Below are 26,852 nucleotides of genomic sequence, written 5' to 3'. Positions count from 1 at the left end.
ACTTTTTATTAGAGAAAATGGAATGCCATGCTCTTTCATTTTATAGTACTTAAACATTTTTTTTACAATGTTTTCTTTAAAAAAACTATATTAAAGTTTCAAGACAGTTAAGTGGTTTAAGTGGTTTTCAGATCATACACTCCCATTTTAGCTTTCGGAGATTTGGAGGATGTCATTGCCAGAACTTTTAAGGGGTCCCCACACTCCCACATGGTTTTATTATCATAATAGTATATCCTTAAATATATTGACCTCATACCCCCAAACAGGTTATTAGCTCCATTCCAGGTTATTCTTATTCTAGGAGCTTGGGGTGGTGCCCAAGAACTTCATTCTAGCAAGTTCTGTAGGTGTCAGGCTCAGGAAAGTGGGGAGGTGAATGGCCCCCTTGGTTTGATGAATTTCACAGTCTGCAGAAATCAGTGGCTTCACAGCACCCAAAAGGAGAGAGAGACAAGAGGGAATGCCCTGCCACAGAGGCAGGGTGGGATGGAGGGATGGGGGGTGGGAGGGATACTGGGATCAGAGAATGGGCCCTGGTGGAGGAATGAGTATTCGATTATTGTATAACTGAAACCCAAGCACAAAAATTTGCAAGTCTACAACTGTACCGCATGGTGTTTCACTAATAAAAAGAAAAAAAGAAATCAGTGGCTTATCTTTAGGAAATCCAAAAGTTTCCTGAGTGCCAAGAGCTGCTGAGATGAAGTGACGAGCTTTGCATCCCCCAGGTGCAGAGATTGATAACCCCAAGTCAAAAATGCTCTGTCCTCAGGGATAGGTAAAGATACTAGTGGGCTCTTTGTAGCAGAGAGCCAGCTTGGTCATCCATCTGCCTTTGAATTGTTCAGCCTATAGAACTTGGCCCACCAAATACTGTGTCACTAACCTTTATGGCTATTCCAACTTTAATCAATAAAAATGGAAAACTCAGTTTCTCAGTCTTAATAGCTACGTTTCAAATGCACTGAAACCGTACTTGACTAGGTGATTAGTGAGCACAGCTATTAGAACTGTCCGTAGTCACGAAAAATTCTGTTAGACACTATTGCTGCTGGGGTTTCTTCTGTGACTTAGTTCTTTGAGCCTGCATGGCTACGATGGCTAATAGAGATAGGAGCATAATCACATCTATTTCTGGGCATATACCAATTTTAGATGACAGAATTTAGGGCTTGCAAAATAACATAAATCAGGCTTCATTCTAAAAAATGTATTTTTACTTTTGTATCATGAATATGTTTAATTGGAAATTTCCTTGATACATAGCTTTGCAAAGAATCATGCTACTAAAATCTCACTTAACTAGATTGTTAATATTTAGCCTTAGATTATAAACTCTTCTATATAAGCAATGGCCCTTCAGAGTCTGGAAAGCTATTTATTGATAGTTAATGTAGCAGACCAGACATAGCTATGTTTCTGTAGGGACTCACATACTTGCAGTTTGAGACATTTGTGGCGAATCTTCTTAGCTCCCCCTTCTGGTATTATGAGAAAAATATTTTCCCAAAATGGTTTCATGTATTTTAGAAGGAAAATAGCAAGATATTTTGAATATTTTGAAGGCTATTATTTGTGGCATCAGTTTGATTTCTGAAATATTTAAATCGGTAAAACGTTAACGGAACATGGAGAAAGTTTGTGGAAGTTTCATGTTTATTTGGGGTGGAGGGTGGGGCTAGGGCCACACTTTGCAGAAGTAGGGATTTGCTTCCAGCTGCACGCAAGGCAAAAGCCTTAGCCTTGTGCTTTGTTTCCAAGCATCATCTTTCTTAACCTCTTAGCTGACCACGCTGCATAGATAAGCAAGTAAAGGTTTTGGAATTGGTACGCAGAACCTTCATATGTTTGAATTAAGTGACTGTGTGTGTGGGATTCTGTGTCCGTTAGGTCTACTGACATTGTGTGGCTTGGGGCGTAAGTGTAGAAGGGAGCCCAAGCACCCTGTCTCCATTTTTTATAAAAATGTTTTTTTTTTTGGGGGGTGGGGGGGACGCCATGTGTGGTGCCAGGGATCTGACCTGGATTGGCCACTGGCATGGCAAGTCCCTTTACACACCAGGCTTTCTTCCTAGCCCCATGTTGTGCCCATTTTAAGTCATAATAACAAGCTGTTCAATGCAGTCCATCCTAGCCTCCTTCCTGGAGAGTTAGCCCGTCAGAGTGCTGGGAGGCCAGGTTTGGATATAGTCGTGGGGAGGGAGTCTCCTCAGAGTTCTGTCCTTAAGTTTGGTGATATGGAAGAGCTGACCCATCCCTGGCCATGCCTTTTACAGCCAGTGCCGTGTGCATCTCCGGCATATTCAAGCCCGCAACCAAGCCCCGGCTCCTTCCTCAGACCCAGGATTTCAAAGTCCTCCTCTCTGCCCCCAGCAGAAGCCAAGAGCAAGAGGCCTTTGGGAGCAGAAATTCTGGAGTTATGGTCTAGTGTTTGGAGAGTGTCCTAGGGGAGAAGTTGGTATGTTCCCTCTGCCTCCTCCAAACCCATCCATCTCTGCGAGAAGAGGCACAGCTTCGTAGCCCAGAACCAACTTCATCATCTGTCTTACTCAGGCTGTAGAGGAGGGTTAGAGGAGCTTCTAAAAGTTCAGTGCCCAAAGCAAGGGGACTCTCACTCAGGCCTAAATTTGTGACCATCGTCTCTAAGTAGCTTGTAATATGTTCTCATTTCTTTGTAGCATGTACTTTGTACTGAAATGATCTTCATGTTTCTCTAATGCACTGGATCACCCTCAAGTTTGTGAGATGTTTTTTTTTTCTCCCTCACAGCTTTGTCGATTCCAGATCTGGCTGAGCAGTTCGCCCCTCCAGACATCGCGCCCCCCCTTCTCATCAAGCTAGTGGAAGCCATTGAAAAGAAAGGTAATGTGACTGGTGGAGGCACTTGGTTCAGCTGTTATACACTTATGGCATAGGGGGCTGTAATTCTGTCTGTGTCTGGGGAAGGCTTGTGCTACCCGGGCTCGGCTCAAAGGCCACTTGGAGCCTTGTCCTGGGGAGACCGTCTTGCTCTGTGACATGGAGAATCAGCATGAAGATCCTGTATAGGTATGATTCAATCCACTCTCATTTTAATACTATCAGTTTGCTTAGTGGGCAGATAATTTTGCCAAAATTATTTGACATGCCTGCTAAGATTAATAGTAGGAGTTGATGTCCAAGAATATTTGGTACACATGGAAGTAGATACAGGGAGGAAGCTGAAATGTCTTTCTGGCAGCACAGTCATGGGTTCTCTGGAGAGCTGTGTGTTTGCATATTGAGTCTGTTCTGTGTCCTAGGTCTGGAATCTTCGACTCTCTACAGAACCCAGAGCACCAGCAACCCAGCAGAGCTACGACAGCTTCTTGACTGTGGTGAGTGTCATGGAGCTTGAGTTGCACATTGAAAGATGGTCATTACCTACCTGAGTCAGGTAAAGCACCCAAAAACATACCTCTGCAAGGTTCTGAGTTGGAAGGGAACTAGAAATTATGCAGTGTTCCCTCTGCCCTATCATGGTGGTAAAACAGTGTAAACCTGTGCAAACCTTTGAGGTTGCTCTCCTGACCAGGATATGCCTGCAGTGCTTGTCTGCAAACCCATTGGCTGTGCTCACCACGAGGGCCCTAGGGATCCTGCATGAATTACAGAGGACAGAAAGAACCTCCTGGAATCTTTCTGGCTCTGCCTGTTGACCACCTTCCCATGACCCCGCAGCTGACCACACCGAGTACATCTGGATCAGTTTAAAAACCATTTATAAGCCTATGTCATGTCATAGTCTGTCTCTTCTGATCCTTTCCCTTCCTTCCCCTTCTCTGCTTTCCTTCTTCCATATATCCACACACTTAAAGTGCCGTCATTATGTAGTTACGTCGTGTGCTGGAAAGATAGTTTTCCAGTGGGGAAGGAAAAGAATGCACTCTGACTTGTAGCTTCTGCCCATTTCTCTTGTGTGAATCTGCCCAATATGGTCTTTTTCAAGCTACCAGCATGTTATCAGTGAGAAGAATTTAGCAAAATTGGCCCATGTAAACACCAGTATAGACCAGCTCCAGCACATCATTGTTTAAATGACATCAATTAACTCAGTTAAAGGGGTGTCTTATTTGTCCTCTTCCTACTTTGCCAGACCAGCCCCCCCCTCCAAAAAAAAAATCCTCAAACAAAAAAACACCAAGCGATCCAAATATGAATAAATGTCCTCATCATCCTTGGAGTTGCTCATCTTCTCTGTCAGCTTATAGAATCTCTTAAGACCCTTCAGTCCCTCCCAGTTTTTTTTTTTTTTTTTAAGAAAAATGAGTTTTGCCTTTCACATTATTTTCACTGAATCAGAATGTTTAAAAACCACCAAGAGTGAAACTTGGAAGAAGAGAGAATTTTGGAGCAGTTCTTATGCAAAGCATGCCCATTTGAAACTCAGTAAATAAAAAATTTGAAGTGTGAGGCAACTTCTAAATGAGACAGCTTATGAACATTTCTAGAGAAGACATTTCTGGGGGTAAAAATGATTAGATTGTTGTCAGTGAATAGTTTCACTTAAAACACACCACTCAAGTGTTTGAAGCTTAAAATGAAATGCATTTGACTTTCATTTTTCATCTGTGCATGGAAATTCATCTTACATACAGATAGGGCATGTCTTTGGTCCTACCCACAGGCAGGTCATTAGAAACAGGCTGAAATTTTAAGTCTGTTTTCTTTCTTTCTAACAGCTTTACCCAGGTGGTACGGAACCACTGACTTTGTGGTAGCCACTTGAATTAAAGGTACATGTTTTGGTCAGCATATAGGTCAAATTGAACACGTGGAACGTCACAGGAAATGTTTAGACATCAGAACGGATAAAATAGCTGTGGTGAAGTTTTTAAATTGTGACCAAGTACAAAATGATGCAGTTCAGCTTAACAAAACAAAAAAACTCTTCACACCACCTGTGAGATGGAATAAATAACTCAAATTCAAGTCAGTCGTATTTGACAGACAGCCTCCTTCTCCTTTTGAGATCAAAACAAACAGGTTTCATTTGCATCTTGTGTTCTTTGGATGGGGCCAGCATTACCTATATCTAGAGGAATAGGATCTCCAGCACTTTTTCAACTTAAATATTTTTCAGACTATAAAATATATAATATGCTGGAGGAAGCATAGAGATAAGACACTTGCACTTTAAAAAAAAAAAAGAAGACACTTGTACTTTAAAAAAAGAAGAGATTATGGCTTTTAACTAATCCTGTGAATTATCTGTGTTTAAAAAGAACATAGATTTACGTCTACTTTTATTGACAACTACTAAATTATATTTTATTCACTCATTGGCCTCATGAAATAAATAATCTATAGCTACTGAATAGCAGAGCTGCCACTTGTATGCAAATTGTTCTGAATGAACCCAAGGTTCTTACTTCCCACCTTCAAAAGGAATGCCTTTTCCCTATAACTTTCCTATAGTTTCTTTTGGTCTCACTATATATTTCCATGACATTGCCTGAAATGGCCATGTATCCTTAAACAAATGGATTTGGACTTCATGGGGCCACTTGCACAGAGATTTATTTCTCCCCCCATGTTCTACATTCACCTACATTGGGTTCAGAACCTACAGATCTGGCAGTTGGACTGTAAGCCACAGTCGAATTTTCAGGTGCTAGGGGTGGGGTGAGTTGTGGTGAGGATCATTTTCTCTCATTTTTCTAATGAGTTGTTCACAGGTCCAAGTCTTTTTTGAGTTGTTTGACTTGCCTTTTCTTTTTGTATGTGTTGATTTTCCTTTAAGTTGAATTTTCTTCCTCACCCCAGCTAACATGTTAGTCTAGATCAGTCCTTGCTGGATACAAGGAGGGCTGCCCTGTGCCTTGTCAGGCGTTCAGTGACATCCTTGGCCTCTGCCCACTGACTGCCAAGAGCATTTTCTCCAGTTGTGGCAGTCAGGTGCACCCCGCTTCAGGTGCAGACAGGCGTCTCCTGAGGACTGGGAGTGAGGCAGCATACTTCAGAATACCACTGATAATTGTGAATCTTGGTCAGTGGCAAGGGGACTGCATTCTAGTGGGAGGAGGAAGATGGCCAAGGTGGCAGAGAGTTCCTTGTCACCTGTCATAAGCAGAAAAGACTCAGTTAAAAGTTGGGGTGTGGGGGGCAGAAGGCAGGTAGGATGCCAGTTCCTTCAACCCAGATCTAGGTAACTCTTACCAAGACTAGGTAAGACTAGGTAACTCTTACCAAGCTGATTGCTAAAGCTATGCAGTTTATCTTTTTTTTTTTTTTTAAAAGAATAACCTTTTAAATAAAGAAGCCATAGAGGTGTATATGTATACCTCTTGGAAGAGTATATTTGGGTCATCTGAATGCAAACCTCACAAAAGTCAGAAACTTCAGGGAACATTGAAATTTACATTGGAAGTTGAAAAATAAATAGCAGGTACTGAGTTATGATCAGCCCGAGAGAGCTTGGACACCGGCTGAGCCAATGCACAGCCTTGCGTGAGGTTATATCATTCAAAGGCTTTCCAAGATCTTTGGGATATGCCTCAGGTATTTGAGAAGGGCTTTGGTACATTCGCCATTGCTCTGAGCATTGTTTCTAGTTTGTTCCACAAAGGTTTAACAATGTGTGAGGCTCTGCAGGATACAGGAAGAGTGGGCGAGAACTGTAGTACGAGACTCTCATGTCTCATAGAGTGTGTGTGTGTGTGTGTGTGTGTGTGTGTGTGTGTGTGTTGGGGGTAGGGTATTTTGCTGCTCACTCATGCACAGAATGCGCCAGGTGGGACGTGTGGAATGTTCAGTGTCTTCATTTCAATGCATCGCCAGGAGCTCGTCACAATATTTAGGGTACTTCGTGGGGATATGGATTTGCTGGGAAGAAAGATGACACACAACCTTTCTGGCATGTTGTGGACCAGCAGCTTGGCAGGTGGTCAGTGGCCCATTGCAGTGTGCCTATAGCGACACACACAAATTTGGGTTGACATTTGCACAAGTCATTGTGTTACTGTTTGATACGCATCCTGTACGCAAAGATGGAGCAAAGTTCTAGATTACACACACTCATTAAAGAGGTAGCAGGGCTCACATTGATTCTCCGTAAAATGTCTAAGCCATTAAAGTTTTGCTTCGTTGCTTTTTGTTTGATTTTTGGCTGTCCCAGCAGTGCTCAGGGGCAACTCCCTCAGGGCCTTCTCCCGGAGTGCTCGTGGGGGAAGACTCCCATAGGTGCACTGGCAACCATGTCCTGAAGATTCAGCCAGGGTCTCCCACATCATGTGCTCCAGCTGCTGCTGGACTTAGGCCTCCAGTGTCACAGCTCCCCTGCATATAGGGGCCAAGTTACACTGGATGAGCAGCCCCCCTCTTGGTCTCACTTTCACTTTACTGCCTCTCCACAAATACCAGATAGCATCAACTCCCAAGCTCCCGGCATTAGGGCTTCAGCATAGAGAGTGTGGGTGAGGGTAAGAGTTGGGGACTTCATGGGGGTACTGGATTTTTGTTACCCCAAAGACGGGACACATACTTCTGGCCTTCTAGGCAGTGGTCTTGATGCTGAGGAATTATGCTGTGGGTGACAGAGCCTCAAAAAAAAAAAAAAAGAAATGTTCCACCGTAAATATCAGAGCCACCACTTGTGAGATAGACACACCGCCTAGAACTCCTCTAAGTGTCATGTTTTTCCTCATGTTTCTGCCTTGCTTGGGTCACATCTACGCCATACTTTCATATAGAAAATGTCAAGCAGGTTTGACCCTTTTTTTCCCCTATGCTTCTCTCCTAGATGCCGGCTCCGTGGACCTGGACATGATCGATGTGCAAGTCTTAGCAGATGCTTTCAAGCGCTATCTCCTGGACTTGCCCAACCCTGTCATTCCGGGAGCCGTTTACAATGAACTGGTTTCTTTAGCCCAAGGTTCGTTTTCTCTTCTAAAGCTCACTGAATCAGCATGCTAAGATGTGGCTGTGCGTGTAAACACTGTAGCAAAACTTCATAAAGAGATTTTTTTAAAGAATATTATTAGTAAGCATCCATTCCCTGATTATCCACACCACCACCTCCCGCCCCCATTCCCAGCTCAAATTCCCTCCCTGAGCAGGGCGCCCAGTAGAAGCTGCAGATTCTCATTGGCTTGGGAGATAGACACACCGCCTAGAACTCCTCTAAGTGTCATGTTTTTCCTCATGTCCACTTGTTGAAATAGCTCAATGTTTAGCTTTTATCAGTGTGAACCAAACTGATGACATCAGTAAAGGTCATTGTGTCCCAGGTACTGTCATCAGGTTTAGGGGACCCAAGTAGGACCCATTCCTGGGGATATTCCTGTTTGTTTGGGGCCACTCCCCGGAGGTGCTCAGGGCTGACTCCTGGCACTGTACTCTGGGAGCACTCCTGGAAGGCTCGAGGACCATATGGGATGCTGGGACAGAGTGGGGGTGATACTAAACCCAGATCACCTGCATGCAAGGCAAGCACCCTACCCACCCTACTATGTCAGACCCCTCCAGGGGACAATCTTGTCTCCAGCTTGTTCTTAGGGATGTCCTTATCATCTTCCTGGAGTGGCCATTATAAAGCCTGCTTAGGGAAGAGGGCTCTCAGCATAAAGAGCAAATGCTCAGTTAAAGTGCTTTGGGGACAGGAAATTGTGGTTCCTACCCTTCAAAGTTTGAACCTGTGATATTTATCTGATGCTCCTGTGAATTAGCCAATCACGCTTGACTCACGCTGCTCAATAGAGGGCAGATTTCTGCCAGCACACGCTGAACTTGCTGTGGTTTTCTTTTTTTCTCTTACACCGAGGGTATCTTGCATTTCCATTTGACTGGAGAAGTTCTGCTTTTCTCATAGTGCCTTTTTAAGTGAGAAGAACTAATGCACGATCTGCTGCTCTGATGCTTTTGTCTTAAATGACTTTTTTTTTTTCTGGAGCTAAAATACAATTTCTAGGGTTGATTCACTGATACCTAAGAAACAGTCATTCATCTTTTTATTTTCCATTTTTAAACTCACAGAAGTACAAAGCTCCGAAGAGTACATCCAGCTGTTGAAGAAGCTCATACGGTCACCGAACATACCTCATCAGTATTGGCTTACACTTCAGTATTTGCTAAAACATTTCTTCAAGCTCTCCCAGGCCTATAGCAAAAATCTTCTGAATGCACGAGTACTTGCCGAACTTTTCAGCCCTCTGCTGTTCAGATTCCCAGCAGCCAGGTAAGTAAAAGGACTGAGACATGTGTTTTGGATGATGACAATTTTTGGTCCTAAATTGATGGATCTTGAGACCTTGTAGATGGAGTTGGCAGGTGTGTGTGTATATTTTCACCAAAAATATCTATTTGAATATAAGTGAAAATGCACTTATTGTTTAGCTAACAGTTGCTAATAAAACTTTTGTCCCCCCCCCCCCCCCTCGTAGCCCTGAGAATACTGAATCCCTCATAAAAGTTATAGAAATTTTAATCTCAACTGAATGGAATGAACGACAGCCTGCACCAGGTAAGACCTTTCAGTTGTTTAAAACTCTCTTACTGGTCAGTTTTTGGAGTTTTGAGAGATGGAGGCTAAAGTTAGCAGTTTTCTTGTTAGCAGTTTTTCTTGAGATCTGTTGTCACCAGTTGTCTTGTGCATTAAAGGGAAGAGAAAAAGAGCTGAGTGGCCGGGCCTGTGGTGAGTCGTGTTCTGATTCCAGCCTTTGTGGGTGTGGAATGGTTGTGGTCGTGTGACGAGACCTACTGGGAGTCAGGGGAGTTCTTTGTCTTTCTCAGCTTGGTGCTTTGGGGCACTGAGTCAATTCTGGAGCTCATTCTTGATGGTGACATTTTTGTTTTTCTTTCTAATACTTGTAAAGTAGGGATTTATAATTACTATATAATTTAAAATATTTTGGAATGTGGATTTTGGAAGCAGGTATGCTGAGAAACGTCTGTCCAAATAAACATTTCCAATAATGCAAACATTTCCAATAATGCAAGCCAGTATGAAACCAGGGTGTTTACAGCAAGCAAGTCCGAGCAAGCCAGACACTTCTTTGAAAGCAGGCTGGCGTTCAGCTCGCCGTGTAACAAAGCAGGAAATGGAGACCTTGTTAGCGGTGGATTTCTTTCAAATGGGTTTTTTTATTTTTTAATTTTTTTCTGCTGGGGAAAGTCTAAACAACAGCCTTACTTTGCTCTTTCCTGGTTAGAAATTTTAGCTCCTGGAGACTGACTAGTTATTAGGGGCCTATAAATGAAGCAAAGTTTCAGGATGGATAGAAGGTCTTGCTTGTAGTTCTCGTTGATGCCTAGACTTTGAAGATACTGTCAATGTATTACTTGGTCTAGATTGCTTGTGCAGATAAACACATTTACCTCTGTATGAGAAGGCATACAATATGGACCCAATTTATCTGTGACAGGCAGTGGAGAATTAATTGTGCTTTGGGGGTGTGGTTACATAGATCTGATTGTTTGCATTTGGAATGGGCAGACAGAAGTAAGGGCTTGGTCAAGCCCAGCTATCCTTGTGGGAACAAGCAGGTTCTGAAGTACTCTGGCTGCATGTATCAGGAAGGGTTTCTATGAATGGTGAGAGAAACAGCCTACACAGTTCAGAAAGCGGGCGTGGGACATCTAAGAAGTGTTAGTTCACGTTAGAACTAACTGGAACGTTAGTTCACGGAATGGCAGAAAGGTTTCCGCGTCTGTCATTTGTAAGGGGAGTTGAGAGCTCTGTCTGGAAGCTGAGAAGGCCACCTTTTGACTCGGTAGGAAAGTAGGAAGGAAGGCAGCAGGGAGAGGTAAGGATGCCAGGAGATGAGCTGACAGAAGCACTTGTGGAACATTGGGCATTGATTGACAGCCAGCCCCAACCAATCCCATGAGTGGGGGGGAAGTGAGACCAAAGAAGGACTTCCACAGTCACTGCCTCTTGCTCAGACCTTTTGTGCCCTCCTCTCTGGGCTGCTCTGCTCAGCACTTACTCCTCCAGAGAGGGAGGTGTAGAAACTGAAACTCAGACAGGGTTTGTCTGACACCTGCAAATTGATCACATGGAGGTCTTGAAAGAATTTCTACACCACCAGGTATAGAGTAATCAGTGGCCAAGTCTGGCTTCACTTGGCTCCATGTCCGCTCAGTTTTAGAACTCATGTACAATGGCGCTACTAATATACAGAAAAAGTTGCTCGATTGGTCTAAGACCCCACCAACCTACATTTTTCTGCTACGCAATGGGCCACACTGATTTTCAAGGAGGTTGGTCTGAACAGCTGTCAATGAATTAGTACGTACAGCCCCAACTGTCAGCTGGGCCATCCCGGAGTGTAGGCAGCCTTTTCGGAAGGAGAAAATGCAAGTCAGGTAAAACCTTAGTTTGAACCATTCCTCCCTTTGTGGGGTCTCCCTTAGTACTGCTGGAAATCAGAATATCACTAGGGGTTGAAGTATGTCTTTGTGGTGAAAGTCTGCCCCCCTTCTCCTTCCCCTCCCCCCAAAAAGTGTCCTTCACCTTTGCGTTTGGGCTCCAGCAGGGACCCTGGCAAGGCATCCTGGTTAGGGGAAGGATTCCTCGGGGCTAGTTGGAACACACCATTCATTGATTCCTTCATCTGCTCCCCAGAGGGCTTTTGAGACAGAACACGGGTGCATTTACTGTGCATTGGTCATAAATCATTCATTTGCAATGACGATGCATTTGGGAGTAGAAATGAGTACGTGCTTGAGCGTCAGGGTGGCCTGAACCTGTCATGGTACCGCTGGAGGTCTTGTCTACTTTTGGCCAGGTAGACTTTGACGGGCAGAGGTTTGAGGCACTGTGTCAATTCAAAAATGACCCCTCAGTAAAGAGGCTCTAATTCAGTAACAGGCAAGAATGTGTGTACCACAAGTATAAACGAATTTTAGAAGATGTGATTGGTGTCGGTGGTTGAAGTAGACATCTATAGGGCAGCTAAGGTAAAAAACAGGCCCATTCAGCATAGGATGCCTTTCAATGAAACCGTTATAAGGGTATTCACAGATTTCAGATTTCTGGATATATTCAGAAATATTAATATAATTGAAGTCTAATATTGCACCCTCAAGCAGAGTGGAAAATAAATGGCTCTTTCTCCCCTGCCCTTCTACACCTGTCAGAGTTAATTTTTAACCACTGGCACATTGCAAAACATTTAACCTGAGGAACCTGATTCATAAATCTTGTTCTAAATGCTTGGGCTTGGTTTCCAACCAAGACTAAAGCATGCACTAAGGTAGAGGGAAGTGACTTTCAAAGATTTTTGCTTTTCTTGGATTTATTTTTTATTGGGTGTATACTGTGGCCTGACATTAGAGGGTTGTTTCAAAGATGAGAAGTGAAACCTTGAAAAAAAAGTAATAAGCACATTTAGATGAATTAGAAGAGACAAAACCAGAGGCCAAATTTGGGTGCATCAGAAATAATGACTTTTCTTCATCTTCTGAAAGAAGAGATGTGTGTCATGGTGGGGGATCTGATGGGGATACAGCCCAGTTTTATGTTTGTTTTTACTAGGCAGCCTTCTATTTGGCTCAGGGGCCAGGAGGGAAGGCACGAGGTGGGGTTGTGCGAGTTCTAGATTCCACTAGGCCAGAGGCGCAGATACAGTTTGTCGAGTGTGTAGGTTTTGTGCATGCATCAGCCTGGGCTGCTGAGTTCACATGGGCTTTTCCTTGTGCTCGTCATTTTAAGTACAAGATGCAGAGTCAAGAATTGGCATCACCCTGCAAGGTTCTTTTGGGCTAAGTTGTCTTAAAAGTACAAAGGGGTTAAAATCATTTAACCTTTCTGTAGAGGCCTCGGTTTGTATTCTTTGCCATCTTAAACTGGTGGAGGGATGGGTATTTGATCATTGTATAATTGAAACCCAAGCACAAAATTTGTAAGTCTACAACTGTACCTCATGGTGTCTCACTAAGAAAAATTGAAAAAGTAAAATAAAAATTAAAAAATTTTAAAAAAGTAAAAAAACCTCTTCTCATTAAGAAAAAATCTTTTGTTTATAAATAGTGTTCCATAAAAAGTATGCAGGATATTGTATTGGGGACCAGAGAGCTAGTACAGGAATTAAGACATATGACCATATGCTTATGGTCAACTATGGTTTGATCCTGGGCAGTTTCTGGTTCACTCCTTATGGCCTGGTATGGCCCAAACTTCTCTACACTCTCCATGCCCACAAAAATAAAAAGAGAAAAATAATATTGTGCGGAGAAGAGCTGGTTGTGGAGTTCTCGCCATTTGATGGATATCTGCATGTTATTACAGTATCTTGTCTCTAAGTTCCATTTATATGTATTGTAGTGGTTGCATTTTTTTCTGATTGGATTACTCCTGCTGGAAAGTGTTGTGTTTTTGCTTCCTAATTAATTTTAAGAAAATTTTGGTGAAAGGGAATTTGTAAGACACTTTTTTTGGAATAATACAATAAGAAACGATTTTAATTATGTGTGTGAGTTTTCTCTTGTGGCTGTAGTTTGGGGCATTCAGATAATACAAGTTAGTAATAGCCACATGAAAAGACACCTCCTAAATTGTTTAGGATACTGTGCATTTGGTTATTAGTAATTAGGGAATTACATGGGTTAAGTGATGGTTGGACAATTTTGCTTATTAATGTGTGAAATAGCCGAAGTTGTGTGAGATGAATGAAACGAGGAAGGGAGCATTCTCAAGCAGAAGTCACTGCAGCACTTCTGCCAGCAGAGGGCGCCCTTTTTAAACAAATAAAGCGCATGTGGCTTGAAGTTCACTTTTCAAAGGTTAACGCTCAATAGCAAAAGACTCAGGTCTTACTTGTGGTAGTATAATGGAATATTTATGATAGATGATTGTGCACATTGTGAGGGATTTGGTTTGGGCAAGTTCTTACATCTATTTTTAAGACTTTCTTCCTGTAATGATGGGTGTATTGCTTCCCAATGGGGAGAATTTTTTTTTTAACTTTCTGAAACAGAAAATGGACTGTTGGACTAGAGAGCACTGTTACCTTAGAAGGTTTTGACATGAAATGTGAACATAAACAGTATGATTACAAGACTGGTGTTTCAAAGGCTTCTGGCTCTAGAAAGGCTATTTTAAAAAGTAGGGCAAGTTATGCAGTACAGAGGCTATTCTCTGAGCTAACCATATGTCCCTGTGATCAGCTGCCAGGAGCTGGAAATGCACTTAGTTTTTTTTTTTTTCATTGGAAAAGTAGATTTTCTATCAGTTGCACCAAAGCAGAGTTTGTAACATTGCTTTCCTGGTGGGATGCACAGCACTTCCCAGATTTCGTGAGGTAGTCCTATCTTGGTTATTCTTGGCCAGGGCCTGGCTGTTGCAGTGGTCTTCTGCAATGAGAAAAGGACACTCCTTATAGTCTCAAACTATTGTTGGCAGAACCCAATTTCTTCCGTGACAAGGTAGCTTTTTTACAAAAAGCTTAAAATTAGAAAGCAAAAAAAAAGCTGCTTTCTTGTAGGTGTGACTTTTTTTTTTTTTTTTGCATGTGGATTGGAAGAAATCAACTTGCTTCCTTATTAATGTTTAAGTATTTGACCATGGGAAGTGGACAGGGAAGGGCAGGCACTGAGGGGGAAGGAAAAGGTAGTTAGGGGGCTTAAGCAAGCCCCTCGCTGCCTCTAGGTCAAACTTGTATGTGTGAGTCTTGAGGGAAATTGGTTCAAGTGATCTCTCACTGTTTGGTTTTTAAAGCTAGTGATTCTGCGACTTGCCATGGTGGTGCAGTTTCTTAGATAATAGTAAAGCCCTCTTTGTGTGGAGGCCAGCAAGCAAGATTTTCTTGGGTTAAATGTCAGTCCGGAGTATGTGGGTTTTTTGGTTTTTTTTTGCCCCAGAAAATCTCCAGAGAGAGACATCCCTCTCTTTGCCCTCCTGGCCTGCAGCACTGCACACTCTTAGAAAGCTGAACGGCCCGTAGAAATGTGAGTTGAATTTTGACGTTCTAAAAATAGCTGCAGACTCGCGGTTGGGGGGTGCGTAGGCGGGGGTCCACCTCCCCCATCCTGTGCAGGAGTCACGGGGGCGGGGTGGGGGAGATCTGCCCGCGGTGCCTTGCTGCGGAGTGGCCCTGCGGCGGCGTTCTGGCGACACCTGCGTGTGGAAGGGGGGTGGACACGGGCCAGGCGCGCGGTGTGCGGGGAGACTCGGGCCTTACAAGCGCGGCTTTGATTCTATTTTCTGCTGAACCAGCTCAGCCACTTCCTGAGCGGGGCCGCGCGTGGTGCCTCGCTTCGCTGGGGCCGCTTGAGCCCGGGCGGGCCGAGCCGAGCGCGCGGCCTCTGCATCCCAGCAGCAGCAGCAGTTGAGAGAGAGAGACAGACAGACAGACAATTTTGGGGGTCCTGCACAATGGCCTTCTCGTTTCCCCGGCGAAAAACGAGGCCGGTGGGGCTGGCACGGGCCACTTGTTAGCCGGTGACAACTTGGACGCGGGCCGCCCTCCCCTCCGCCCCCTCCGAAATCCCCTAGCTCAGCGAATATTTGGGCCTGCCCGAGTTAATCATGAAGCCGCGATCCTTATCTGAGGGAGCCCTGCGAGCGGCCGGGCCGCCTCCCCGCCGGCTGCGGGACCCCCCTCCCGTGGGGCGCCGGGTGCGGGGCCGGCCCTGAGCAGCGCGGGCGGGCGACTGGGCGGGCGGCGGCGGCGGCGGCTCGGCAGGGCTCCTGCAGCCGGGCCTGGGCACTGGCCGCGCTGGGCCGCCGAGCAGCACCAGCCGGAGAGGCGCGGCGGGGGCAGGGCTCCTCCGTGCGCGGCAAAAACTGCTTTTTTTTTTTTTTTTTGGATTTTTTTCTTCCCTTTTCACGGTCGGATACCAGCCATTCAAAGGGGAGCCGCTGAAATGCATAACCTGCAAAGTAAGTTGCTTTTCGTTTGTGCATGTCTCAGCCCCCTTCCCTGTGTCTCTGGGTCTTTTTGTGTTTCTGTGCAGGGGATTTATTTCAGCAGGGTTGTGTGAGTGTGAGTGTGTGTGTGTGTGTGTGTGTGTGTCAGAGACTGAGCATGGCTTGGGGAAGGCGGATGGGGGAGACACTCCCCCCTGCCTTGAAGGGGCTCAGGGTTGAGGAAGAGCTGGGGGTTTCGGCTGGAAAGTAGGGAAGGAGCTAATTACAAAGTGCTTGGCTAGTAGTTGGTGCCCAGCCAGGCCCCTGGAGATGGTGGAAAATCACCTGTGTGCCGGCCCTTCTCCCTGCACGGTTTGCCACATGGGCTCGGCAGGCAGGTCCTGAGTTTGCACCAAGTGCTACCCTCAGTGTCTGGGCAGGGAGCTGGTCCCAGCTTCTTGGAGAATGGGGGTGGGGAGACGGGGCTCTCCTCTGGCAGGGGGTCTTCTCAGTATTTTCTTTAGCTAAGAGATTTTTTCTCTCTCTCTCTTGTGAATCTTACCCAACCCCAGCACCACTTTTTACCATTTGTTCCATTTGAACTTGAGTTTAGGCTGACTGCGGGATCTGGGAACAGTGCTCAGAACCCATCTCGGCTTTGCACCACTATTTCAGACTGTGGGTGATTACAAATTTGATAGAAAGTTTGGTGAATTTTAAGGGCTTCTGTCTCTTTAAATAGTCTCAGAAATTGGTAATACACACACGTGCATGTACCACAGAGGTTTCCCCCCCTTGCAGCCCCAGTCGGCCACCTTGACACACAGGGGAGGCCTTGCCCCTCCCTCACCTTCCTGTTAGAAATGGGAAGAAGTCCTGGGTCCCACTGCAAATGTAAGTTAGGGTCCACGGAGGACGGCAGAGTTATATGCCAATAAATTTAGCTGTGAAGAACTAACAAATCAGTAGTTAGATTTATAGAGAAATTGATTTCATTACATTAATCACTGCTAAGAAGGAATAATAATACTTGCCCCCAGAGTCAGGCATTTGCGATGGTGTGGGGGTGGGGGAAGGAAGCCCCCCAAAGTGATTACATCACCCTCAAGCTGTATTAAGCACAGTAAATCCGAATGGGCTCTTCGGTAAAATACTTGGCCATGGTAACTCCCTGTTCTGCATTCTGAGGTTATGCATACACATATATATGTTCTCTTTATTTTCGAAGATGAAACTTGCTGTGACCAGTTTTGTTAAGACAATGGCAGTGACATTTCCTTAAAATGTTGGCAGTTTTGTTGACTGTGTCTGCCTGCAGATCTCTTCATTCCTGTTAATTTTCAAAGCCTGGCTTTCATGTTGCATGGTTAGCAGAGGAGATTTGTGTCTATTTTTAAAAATTTTGCTCTGCAGTATGGAACATTAGTGACAGTATTTAAGTTCTAAGTTTTCTGTGAATTATGTGGGATTGAAATTACATATCTAGACCCCCAGAGTTCCCGGTCATTTCTGCTTTTAAAATCTATGGAAGTATTAAAGGACTGTAAATATACCATCTGCATGCCTTTGTATGATTCTTAAGCTGAGGAATGACCAGCTATCTATGAACCCAGATGCACTGGGGGAGGGGGAAAAAAAAAAGCTCCGTGCTGCAGCATATCAGCTCTTGTCAACCTGCCAGCGGCAGAGCAAACTGTGCTGCAAAGAGTAATAAAAAGGGAATTAGAAAACTCACTGCTGGAGGAGAACAGTCCAATTAAATCCCCTTTTGAAACGGTGAGCATGTAGCCATTGCAGTTCTGTTACATGTAAGTTCTCCGGGAGGCTGGGCTTGTGTTAAGGCTGGTGGAGATGAGAAATGATGAAGCAGGAGTGGTCTGGTGACATTTTTCTGACTTGATTGGCTGGGGTGTGTGATGTAATAGGTTACAGAGCAGCCCCTTATAGGTTTTAAAATGAATTCCAAGACACCATTACAAAGAAAGACGGACTCTTTTCTTATAACTGAGCTCAGCAAGGAAACTCTCGCACAAATGTACAACACTGTGTGGAATATGGAAGACCTGGATTTAGAATATGCTAAGACAGATATAAATTGTGGCACAGACTTGATGTTTTATATAGAAATGGATCCACCAGGTAATGCTGCGGTGTTCTTGTAGAAAGCTAATTTTGTGGCTTTTTAATTTTTTGACAACTGCGGTAACAGCCTTTTCAGATTTCTTGTTCATTAATTTGTTCTAATTGAATAAAATTTGTTTGAGCATAGCTTGGAAATTAAATGGTGCAGCTGCTTGTGGAAGCCAGATGAGGCTGAGTGTGGAAACTGCTTGCTTTTACTTGAATGGATAGGAACTGGATTCCAGTTCTTCACCGGTGTCTTTTGTTAATGGAGGTCTCTTGCTACTTGGGTTATATTGTTGCATATTGTTCCTTTAAGTTCTTTTAAGTTAAAGAAGGCAGATGCCTTTCTGTGGGGCTTTTCTCTCTTGACAGTGCTTGAGAACAGTGTGGCTAGTACTTTGCAGAGATAACACTTGGTACTTTAGAAAGCATGGGAAATGTAACAGTGATTGCAACTCAGTTCTAGGTGACCTGAAACTATTCTAAATCAGATGTTGAGATTATGCCTGTCTTTCTTGTATAGAGATACTAGAATGAAAAAAGATTTTTACTTCCCATGATATTTTATATCTTTATAAACTATTCCTGAACCTCCTGAATTTTTGTATAAATTAAAATAGGGAAACAGTGTTTCAGAATTCAGAACTTAAAGTGTAGCTAAAAATGGGAGACTTATTTTGCTTTCTGAATGATTTTATTCCAAGGGTTAGCCCTCCTTCCAGTTAGGAAACTGAGGAACACTGCAGTCTCCCCACCCCCCCCCTCCACTACCACCAATTGGTATATGAAAACTGTTCTGACATTTGAGGAAGAGGGTTATGGTTTTTCAAATGAGTCTTGGCATATTTTATCCAATAGGCTAGGAACGTGAATGCTGAAGATATTTAGGTCACAGATGAGTTTCTTAAAGTGGCTTCAGAGAAGAAGCCCGGCTTCTGCTCTGACAGCATATTGCTGTCAATGAGCTGTTTGATTACCACAGCAGCGTTTGTGGAGGACAGAACCGAAGTTTGTCTTTTCTAATTAAATAAGAAATCTGTGCCAGCCCCGTGATTCGTCCTGCGCTCATATGGTCAAGGTTTCTTTCTGAAGATGGATTTGAACTAGGCATGAATCTTTAATAGAACTAAAATCAGAAATATCTTGACTCTGAATTTACCTTGGAATTCATGGGCATGGCCAGCCCAGTTCGTTAGTCTCAGAGCTGGTTTTTCTCTTTCAGTTTTCTTTTCCTTCTAAGCCGTGCTCTAAAAGATAGCTCTCCTTTTCTATCTTCCCTGTGTCAGGGACTGATGAGTTTTAGGTCTAACACGTTCAATTCTGAATGGGGTTTGCAAACAACTTTTCCTTTTCTCCTTAATCCACAGCACTGCCTCCCAAACCGCCCAAACCCACTCCTGTAGCCAACAACGGTATGAATAACAATATGTCCTTACAAGATGCTGAATGGTACTGGGGAGACATCTCCAGGTAAGGCTAAACCAAAACTTCTAGAGATCATTTCAGCAAAGCACCAGCTTGCTAACTTCCACTTTTAGGATAGCATCCAACATCAGCATACAGCATAGTTGGTTCTCTGCCAGATGACCAGAGAAGTCACTGGGCACAGGAGAACTGTGGGTGCCGGTTGCCACAGGAAATTACCCGAGAAGCTTCGTTATTGACAGAGATGTCAGGCAAGCACCAGGAAGAGCTGGCACTGCCGAGAGGCAGAGAGGAAAGTCACTCTCCATTAGACCCAAGATTTCAGTGTTGTTATCTGAATAAGATAGACCTTTTTTTAATTTTCTTTTCAATGGGAGTGAGAAGTTGGGGGGCAGCTCTTTGCGATCCTGACTTTCTGTGCAGGTGTGTCCGCGTGAGTTAAGGGGAGGGGAAGATGCAGCCCACAACTACCTCAGCTCGCCCTGTGGTGAAGGTGATAGGTCTGTCTGTGCTTAGCCCCCTCTTCTGTTTGTGACGAGATGATTGCTTATCAGTTTCCTAGGTAAGGAGAGAATCAATTTAGCCTCCTAGATGCACTAAATTATAAAACTGCAGGGCTGAAGGGGTAGGGTAACCCTGCTCAGTTTTTCTACAAGCCTACAACTGCTCTAAAAAATAAAGTTGATTTGAATGTGAGTGCACAGCGTTCTCCAGGTGACCTTTATTATATCTTGCTCTTTTAACTCTAGGGAAGAAGTGAATGAGAAACTTCGAGACACAGCTGACGGGACCTTTTTGGTACGAGACGCATCTACTAAAATGCATGGTGATTATACTCTCACACTAAGGTGAGTGAGGATGCAGCTGAAATTGTGGGATTGCAGTCGACATTAGATGCATTCATTTAAAGAAAAAGATACCAGCATTACAATTCTTTCATTGTCTTTACAGAAAAGGAGGAAATAATAAATTAATCAAAATATTTCACCGAGATGGGAAATATGGCTTCTCTGACCCGTTAACCTTCAACTCTGTGGTTGAGCTAATAAACCACTACCGGAATGAATCTCTAGCGCAGTATAATCCCAAGCTGGATGTGAAATTGCTCTACCCAGTATCCAAGTACCAACAGGTAATGAAAACTGAAATGCTCTTCATGTTCAGCCATGATACTTGCAATGCTTGGAAAACATTTTTTGAAAAAGAAATGCATGTTAGGAAGTTTGAAAATCTTGTGATCATGCAGCAATGGTCACTAAATAAATACCTTAAGGATTTTTTTTTCCCCCATGCCAAATAAGTTATTTGATTCGGGACTTTACCACTGAGTTTATTCTTTCTCACTGTTCTCTAATCCTTCCAGGATCAAGTTGTCAAAGAGGATAATATTGAAGCCGTAGGGAAGAAGTTACATGAATATAACACTCAATTTCAAGAAAAAAGTCGGGAATATGATAGATTATATGAGGATTATACCCGCACTTCCCAGGTGAGCTCTGTGAAGATCAGATTAATATTTCAGATCTCTTAGTTATCAGAATCTACTGTCTGTTACATTCAGCTTCACCAAGAGTTGAGAAAGAAGGTGGGGGTCATTGTTGCTGTAGTAATTATTTGTGGTACCCTTTGAAATGCATCATTGGGGCTGGAGCAATAGCACAGCGGGTAGGGCATTTGCCTTGCACAAGGCCTTTGATTCCCAGCATCCCATATGGTCCCCCAAGCACCACCAGGGGTAATTCCTGAGTGCATAAGCCAGGAGTAACCCTTGTGCATCACCGGGTATGACTGAAAGAAAAAAAAATGCATCATTAAGTATCCCAATCATAAATGAAGTCCACACGATAAGCAGTTATGGTACACTTGACTTTCTTCCTGATGAAATTTCCACATGCATCTAATCTCTGAAAAGGAGAGGTAAACACTGTTCTGGTGTTTTCCTAAAGACTTAACTGCTAGAAGTAACATAAATGCCCTAAGGGTAGTGACCAAAAATAATGAAAGCTATAGGAATTATCATAGAATCACCTTGCATATATTTAGACAATTTTCCAAAGGCAATATGCGCTTCTCTGATGCTCTTATTAGCGAGAGAGTACACTAATTCATAAAAAGCCATCGCCAGAGTATTTACATGCTAGATAGCAGTGTATATCAAATGTCCTGATAATATCTTGCAGTAAGAAATGGCCTGTGTGTCTGATATTTTTTTATTACAATTGTATTACAGGAAATCCAAATGAAAAGAACAGCTATTGAAGCATTTAATGAAACTATAAAAATATTTGAAGAACAGTGCCAAACCCAGGAGCGGTACAGCAAAGAATCCATAGAAAAATTTAAACGTGAAGGCAATGAGAAAGAAATACAAAGGTGGGTAAACTATGAATACTGCCATTGTCCGTGAGAGAAAACCAAAATCCTCTCAAACTGTTTATAAAGATGCACTCTCTTTCTGTGCTTAGAATAATTAAAAGAGGAGGAAGAGGAGAAAGCCTTAGAGGAAAATGCTGGGAATCCATAGCAAACATGTTTCAGATAAATGGGGGAAGCCTTTGTGATGCACCTACTTATATATGCATTTCTCTTTTCCGTAGGATTATGCATAATTATGAAAAGTTGAAGTCTCGAATCAGTGAGATTGTTGACAGTAGAAGAAGGTTGGAGGAAGATTTGAAGAAGCAGGCAGCCGAGTACCGGGAGATTGACAAACGCATGAACAGCATCAAGCCAGACCTCATTCAGCTGCGAAAGACCCGAGACCAATACCTGATGTAAGTGCTGGAGGTGGTGGCCTGGAGAGAGATGGGGGTCATTGAAATCAGATGAAGTAGTCACGCTCTTGCTTTAAAACTCTTCCAGGTGGTTGACTCAGAAAGGTGTCCGGCAGAAGAAGCTGAATGAGTGGCTGGGCAATGAAAACACTGAAGAGTAAGTCGTCACTAAAAGATTTTCTTCTTAAAAAATCATTTCAGGAAAACGCATGACTTGTTTTCAGAACAAGGAAGGAATTTGGAATGTCTCATATAAACTCAGCCTTTTGCTGTCCAGAATTTTAAAAAGGGAAAATTGAGTGAAGAAGGATAACCCATTAATTTATTCCTCTCCACCCCCAATAGTGCTCTACAGTGACACCATATCCCTGAATATTTTTTAAAAAGTTATAAAAAATTCTTATTCTCTGTAGCATATGTTTTGTTTGAATTATTTGAAAACTGGCAGTCCTCCTAGTTAATTTCCTGATCTAAACTGGACAAACAGGATTTTGAGTAACCTTCTTCTGCCCGGGTATCTGGGCCTGTTAGGACCGCTGAGTCTATCAGGGGGACTAGGAAGTTTTAAGAAGCACTCTAAGAAGAAGTGGGTGGCACCCACCTGTCTTCTGTGGCAAACTGGACGGGCTAAGGGGCCACCACACAAGACGCCAGCAACCCTCTCTCCTCTCTCTGTAGCCAATATTCGCTGGTGGAGGATGATGAGGACCTGCCCCACCATGACGAGAAGACATGGAATGTTGGAAGCAGCAACCGAAACAAAGCTGAAAACCTTTTACGAGGGAAGCGAGACGGCACTTTCCTGGTCCGGGAAAGCAGCAAGCAGGGCTGTTATGCCTGCTCTGTGGTGTATGTATCACCAGCAAACTCTTTCCTTTCTGGGGGGGTGGCGGGCGGGCAACCCCCCCTCCCACAATGCTCAGGGGTTACTTCTGGTGGTGCTTGGAGGAACATATGTGATGCCAGGGATCTAATCGGGTCAGCTGCATACAAGGCAACCAGCCGCCCAACCCGCATTGCTAGGGCTCCTCTTTTTCTTCTTTAACATTCCCTCAGGCGCTGTCCATTTCCCCCACCTCCTAGTAGGAATGTAAAAGATGAAGTAGACCCTCTTAACAGATACTCATGCAGACACTTAACAGTTATTTTATGCCCAGCAGAAGAAACCTGGCTCCTTAGATGGAAACACGTACTTAATCCTGAGAAGTCTTTAAGAGCAGAGTGGTGGGAATTGTTACAATGAAAATAGCCAGGCACACTTCCTCTTCCGCCTCACACACGGGTGCTACTCACAGGGCAGTGAGCATGCTGGGACTAGACCCTGGCGTTGAGGCTAACTCGCAAGTAGCCCTCTTTTGCTCAGATCGTTTCAGGGAAGGGTGATGCTGTCCAGGAGGGGCAGGTTCTAAAGGCACATTACAGACTGTTCTCCCAACGCTCTACGGCAGAGTGAGCACAGGGATGGGAAGTTATGTAGCTGCCAATGTTGGGACAGACTGAAGGAAGAATCCTGTGGTGACACTACCATGGTGGTAGTGCCATGTTCCCCCATGCTAGCATCCCATCTACCGTGACACGGGCACTACTCCCCCCTGACAGGGAAACCCTTCTAAAGACAGAAATACCCAACTACGTGAAGCTGGTTCTCTGCCAAGTCCGAGTGACAGGGCCATGAGGGATGCCTGGGTGCCCTTGAGGAGGATCCTTCTTATAGGGGTGGAGAGGGAGCGATTTTTTTCCCTTGGGGTCTCTGCGTGTGGTGTCTGCCCTGGTTCAAATGGCATCTCTGCCCGCTCTGTCCCGTCTAGGGTGGACGGCGAAGTCAAGCACTGTGTCATCAACAAGACGGCGACAGGCTACGGCTTTGCGGAGCCCTATAACCTGTACGGCTCCCTGAAAGAACTGGTGCTCCATTACCAACACACCTCCCTCGTGCAGCACAACGACTCCCTAAACGTCACACTAGCCTACCCAGTATATGCACAGCAGAGGCGATGAAGTGCTGGCCCTCAGATCCTTCTCCTGAAGTTGAACCACCCTGAAACCTCTGGAAGCACAGGGCTCCTTCTCCAGCCTGACCTGTGAATTGAGCTGAGGAAACCCACGCCGTCTGCCTTCAGATGAGACTCGCGCTTTCTCCGGTCTAAAGCCGTCAGGGAAGATCTGCGGCCAAGTGAGCGCTGGGCCAGGGCCTGCAGACCACCGTTTCTAACCTGGAGTGCTTATCCTCCTTCCTTTCTCTTTTTTTTTTTTTTTTTTTTGAGGGAGGGGGGTTAATTTAAAGCCACAACCACACCAAGAGAAAAAGAAATGCAAAAATCTCTGCGTGCAGGGACAAAGAGGCCTTTAACCATGGTGCTTGTTAAATGCTTTCTGAAGCTTTTACCAGCTCAGAGTTGGGAGCCTGGAGGGTGAGACAGGCTCTGGCCTGAGGTCACTCGGTCCAGCCTGGTTTAGCCTGGGGGTTGCACGGTGGACTCAGACACATCGCACTGTGGATTATTTCCTTTTTCTAACACAAGAACGACATGTAGCAAAAAGGCACTTCTGCTCTTGAGGGACCCTGGGGGAAACGTCAGCGCTTGGCCGTTCAGAGGGAAGCTGTGGTAGCAAGTGTTTTGTTCAAACTTTTCAAAAAACCGCCACCCACCAACAGAAAAGTGGAACTTGGAAAACAGGACTTAAAATGACATTCAGTATATAAAATATGTACATAATATTGGATGACTATCAAATAGATGGATTTGTATCAATACCAAATAGCTTCTGTTTTGTTTTTCGCTGAAGGCTAAATTCACAGTGCTATGCAATTCCTAATTTTCGTTCCATTGTTTTAAATGTACCTTCAGAATAAGCTTTCCCCACCCCAATTTTTGTTGCTTGAAAATATTGTTGTCCCTGAATTTTTGTTAATATTTGTTTTGTTTTTTTTTTTTTAAGAAAAAATGTACAGGATGCCAGTTTAAAAAAATGGCTTCATAATTAAAACTATGAAATATTTTACAGTTTTTTCTTGTACAGAGTACTTGGCTGTTAGTCCAAGGTTAAAAAGTTCATAACAGATTTTTTTTTTTGGACTTAAATGTTTTGTTGGGCAGTGCCTAATAAGCTTCAAAGCTGCTTTATTCAATAAAAGAGAGAAAGATATATGGATATGACAAAGGATCACTGAGTTCAACAATGTTGTTTCAAGACTCTTAAAATACGGTACCTGGCAATGTTTGTTTCGTAAAGAATTGTGAACTTCTTGAATCTAGGGAGGGGGAATGTATCGATGGGAGGGGGTGTGTACAGGGGGGAGGGGTGGGAGGTGGTATGCACTTTCTCTTTCTCGTGATTACAGAGAAGTAACTGCAAAGTGAAGTTGCTTATATTTTAGACCTTTTCCACTTTGATCTGCTAGTTATTATTAAGGATAATTACAAACTTACTGTAACTAACACAGTGTAGCTGGTCAGTTATTTCAGCAGGAGGAAGTTCCATTCCAGGAGCCTTGTTCACTTATGTTTAGAACAGAATGAAGATATACTTTCTGCATTTATAAAAAATGTGTCTCCTTTTTTGAGCATTAGACTACCACTGCAACCCAGTAGTCATTCATTAAAAAAAAAATAGGATGGTGACTAAAACATTTGGGTATTCATTCTTTTCCTAGCTTTCCATTTAATCTTGTGCTTATGAGATTCACTTGAAAGTAAATAGACTTTATCTCATTAAAGTCATGATTTTTGCAGGACCAATGGTTAGAGTGCGCATTCATCCAAGTAACTGTATGTGGAAAAAGATAGGGGTTGTTAGAGCTTTCCAATTTCGGACAGGAGAGGTCCCTCTCCCTGGTTTACATATGCAACGTCTTGAGTTCATTGGAAACTGTGCATGGGAAGAATTTAAAAAGTAATTACAATCAGACACTGCCCTGGTAGAGTAAAATGGAATCTCACAATTTCAGTTTTTCTTTCTCCATATTAGACTCCTCCTTGACTTTCTCTTCCCTTCAAATACTGGGGTGGGATTTTTTGTTGTTGTTTTTAAATGTTGTTCCTTAAAACATTTTTTAAATATAGTCTAGCAGCTGACTTAATCAACAGTAGAATGTATTTTTTTCCCCCTCTTTATATGAAGCTACTCATTCTCAAGAGCAATAGTCAGTCTTACAGCAGACTGTCAGGTCCTCAAACTTGACTGTACTGATCTGACCATCTCCCTCTCATCTCCAGACAGCATGATTTCCTTGATTTTAGTCTGGGTCTGATTTAATACTAGCCCTTCCTCCTCCCATGTCACACAAAACTCTTAACAGTTCAGTTTGTAAACTAGGGTTTATTTGGTTCCCCCCTCCCTTTCTTTGGTGGCACATCCATGTATGTTATTAAATATGAATAACTTTCATTTAATTTCAAAACCTAAGACCTGAGATGGACTGTTTCATTAAAAGCTACAGTTTTGTTACTCTTTCTGCTTTTGATACTTTTTGCAAGATGACATGGTATTTGGGGCACTTGCCTTATTTTTGCATCTCACAAGCATACCTGCAATCGTTTTCCTCAGAATCGCAAAGGTAGAATGCATCATACTCTTTTCACAGTGATTCACACCGTATCTATGATATTACACCTCTGCTTTTTGCCTTTTTGACTCTAGCATGCCTGCCACCTTTGTCGTGGACGCTTGACCAGCAGCGCTCTTTGAGTTCACTCAGATAGTCTTCTACCAGCATTGTC

The 26,852-nt window shown here is 43.7% G+C and overlaps 1 protein-coding gene across 3 annotated transcripts in view; it reads left to right on the top strand.

The window, feature by feature from the left end:
* The window catches only part of PIK3R1 (phosphoinositide-3-kinase regulatory subunit 1), a 76,269-nt gene extending 50,985 nt beyond the window's left edge, over positions 1–25,284 (top strand). The window contains exons 2-15 of one of the 3 annotated variants that reach the window (XM_056112492.1): positions 2,773–2,865; positions 3,285–3,359; positions 7,763–7,894; positions 8,995–9,196; positions 9,402–9,481; positions 19,300–19,402; positions 20,107–20,205; positions 20,309–20,489; positions 20,721–20,846; positions 21,588–21,730; positions 21,955–22,131; positions 22,220–22,288; positions 22,810–22,980; positions 23,940–25,284. In XM_056112492.1, the coding sequence (XP_055968467.1) occupies positions 2,773–2,865; positions 3,285–3,359; positions 7,763–7,894; positions 8,995–9,196; positions 9,402–9,481; positions 19,300–19,402; positions 20,107–20,205; positions 20,309–20,489; positions 20,721–20,846; positions 21,588–21,730; positions 21,955–22,131; positions 22,220–22,288; positions 22,810–22,980; positions 23,940–24,129 (1,841 nt within the window). In that variant the 3' untranslated portion in view covers positions 24,130–25,284. Of the gene's footprint in view, positions 1–2,772; positions 2,866–3,284; positions 3,360–7,762; positions 7,895–8,994; positions 9,197–9,401; positions 9,482–15,733; positions 15,842–17,769; positions 17,948–19,299; positions 19,403–20,106; positions 20,206–20,308; positions 20,490–20,720; positions 20,847–21,587; positions 21,731–21,954; positions 22,132–22,219; positions 22,289–22,809; positions 22,981–23,939 lie in introns of those variants that run through there. The other 2 variants (XM_056112494.1, XM_056112493.1) reach the window with 2 other exon arrangements.
* Positions 25,285–26,852: the final 1,568 nt, after the last annotated feature.

Source organism: Sorex fumeus, unplaced genomic scaffold, assembly GCF_029834395.1.
Source record: "Sorex fumeus unplaced genomic scaffold, SorFum_2.1 ptg000018l, whole genome shotgun sequence".
Lineage (NCBI taxonomy): Eukaryota > Metazoa > Chordata > Mammalia > Eulipotyphla > Soricidae > Sorex > Sorex fumeus.
The sequence above is the reverse complement of the archived record's forward strand: the minus strand, read 5'-3'. Positions and strand labels throughout refer to the sequence as shown.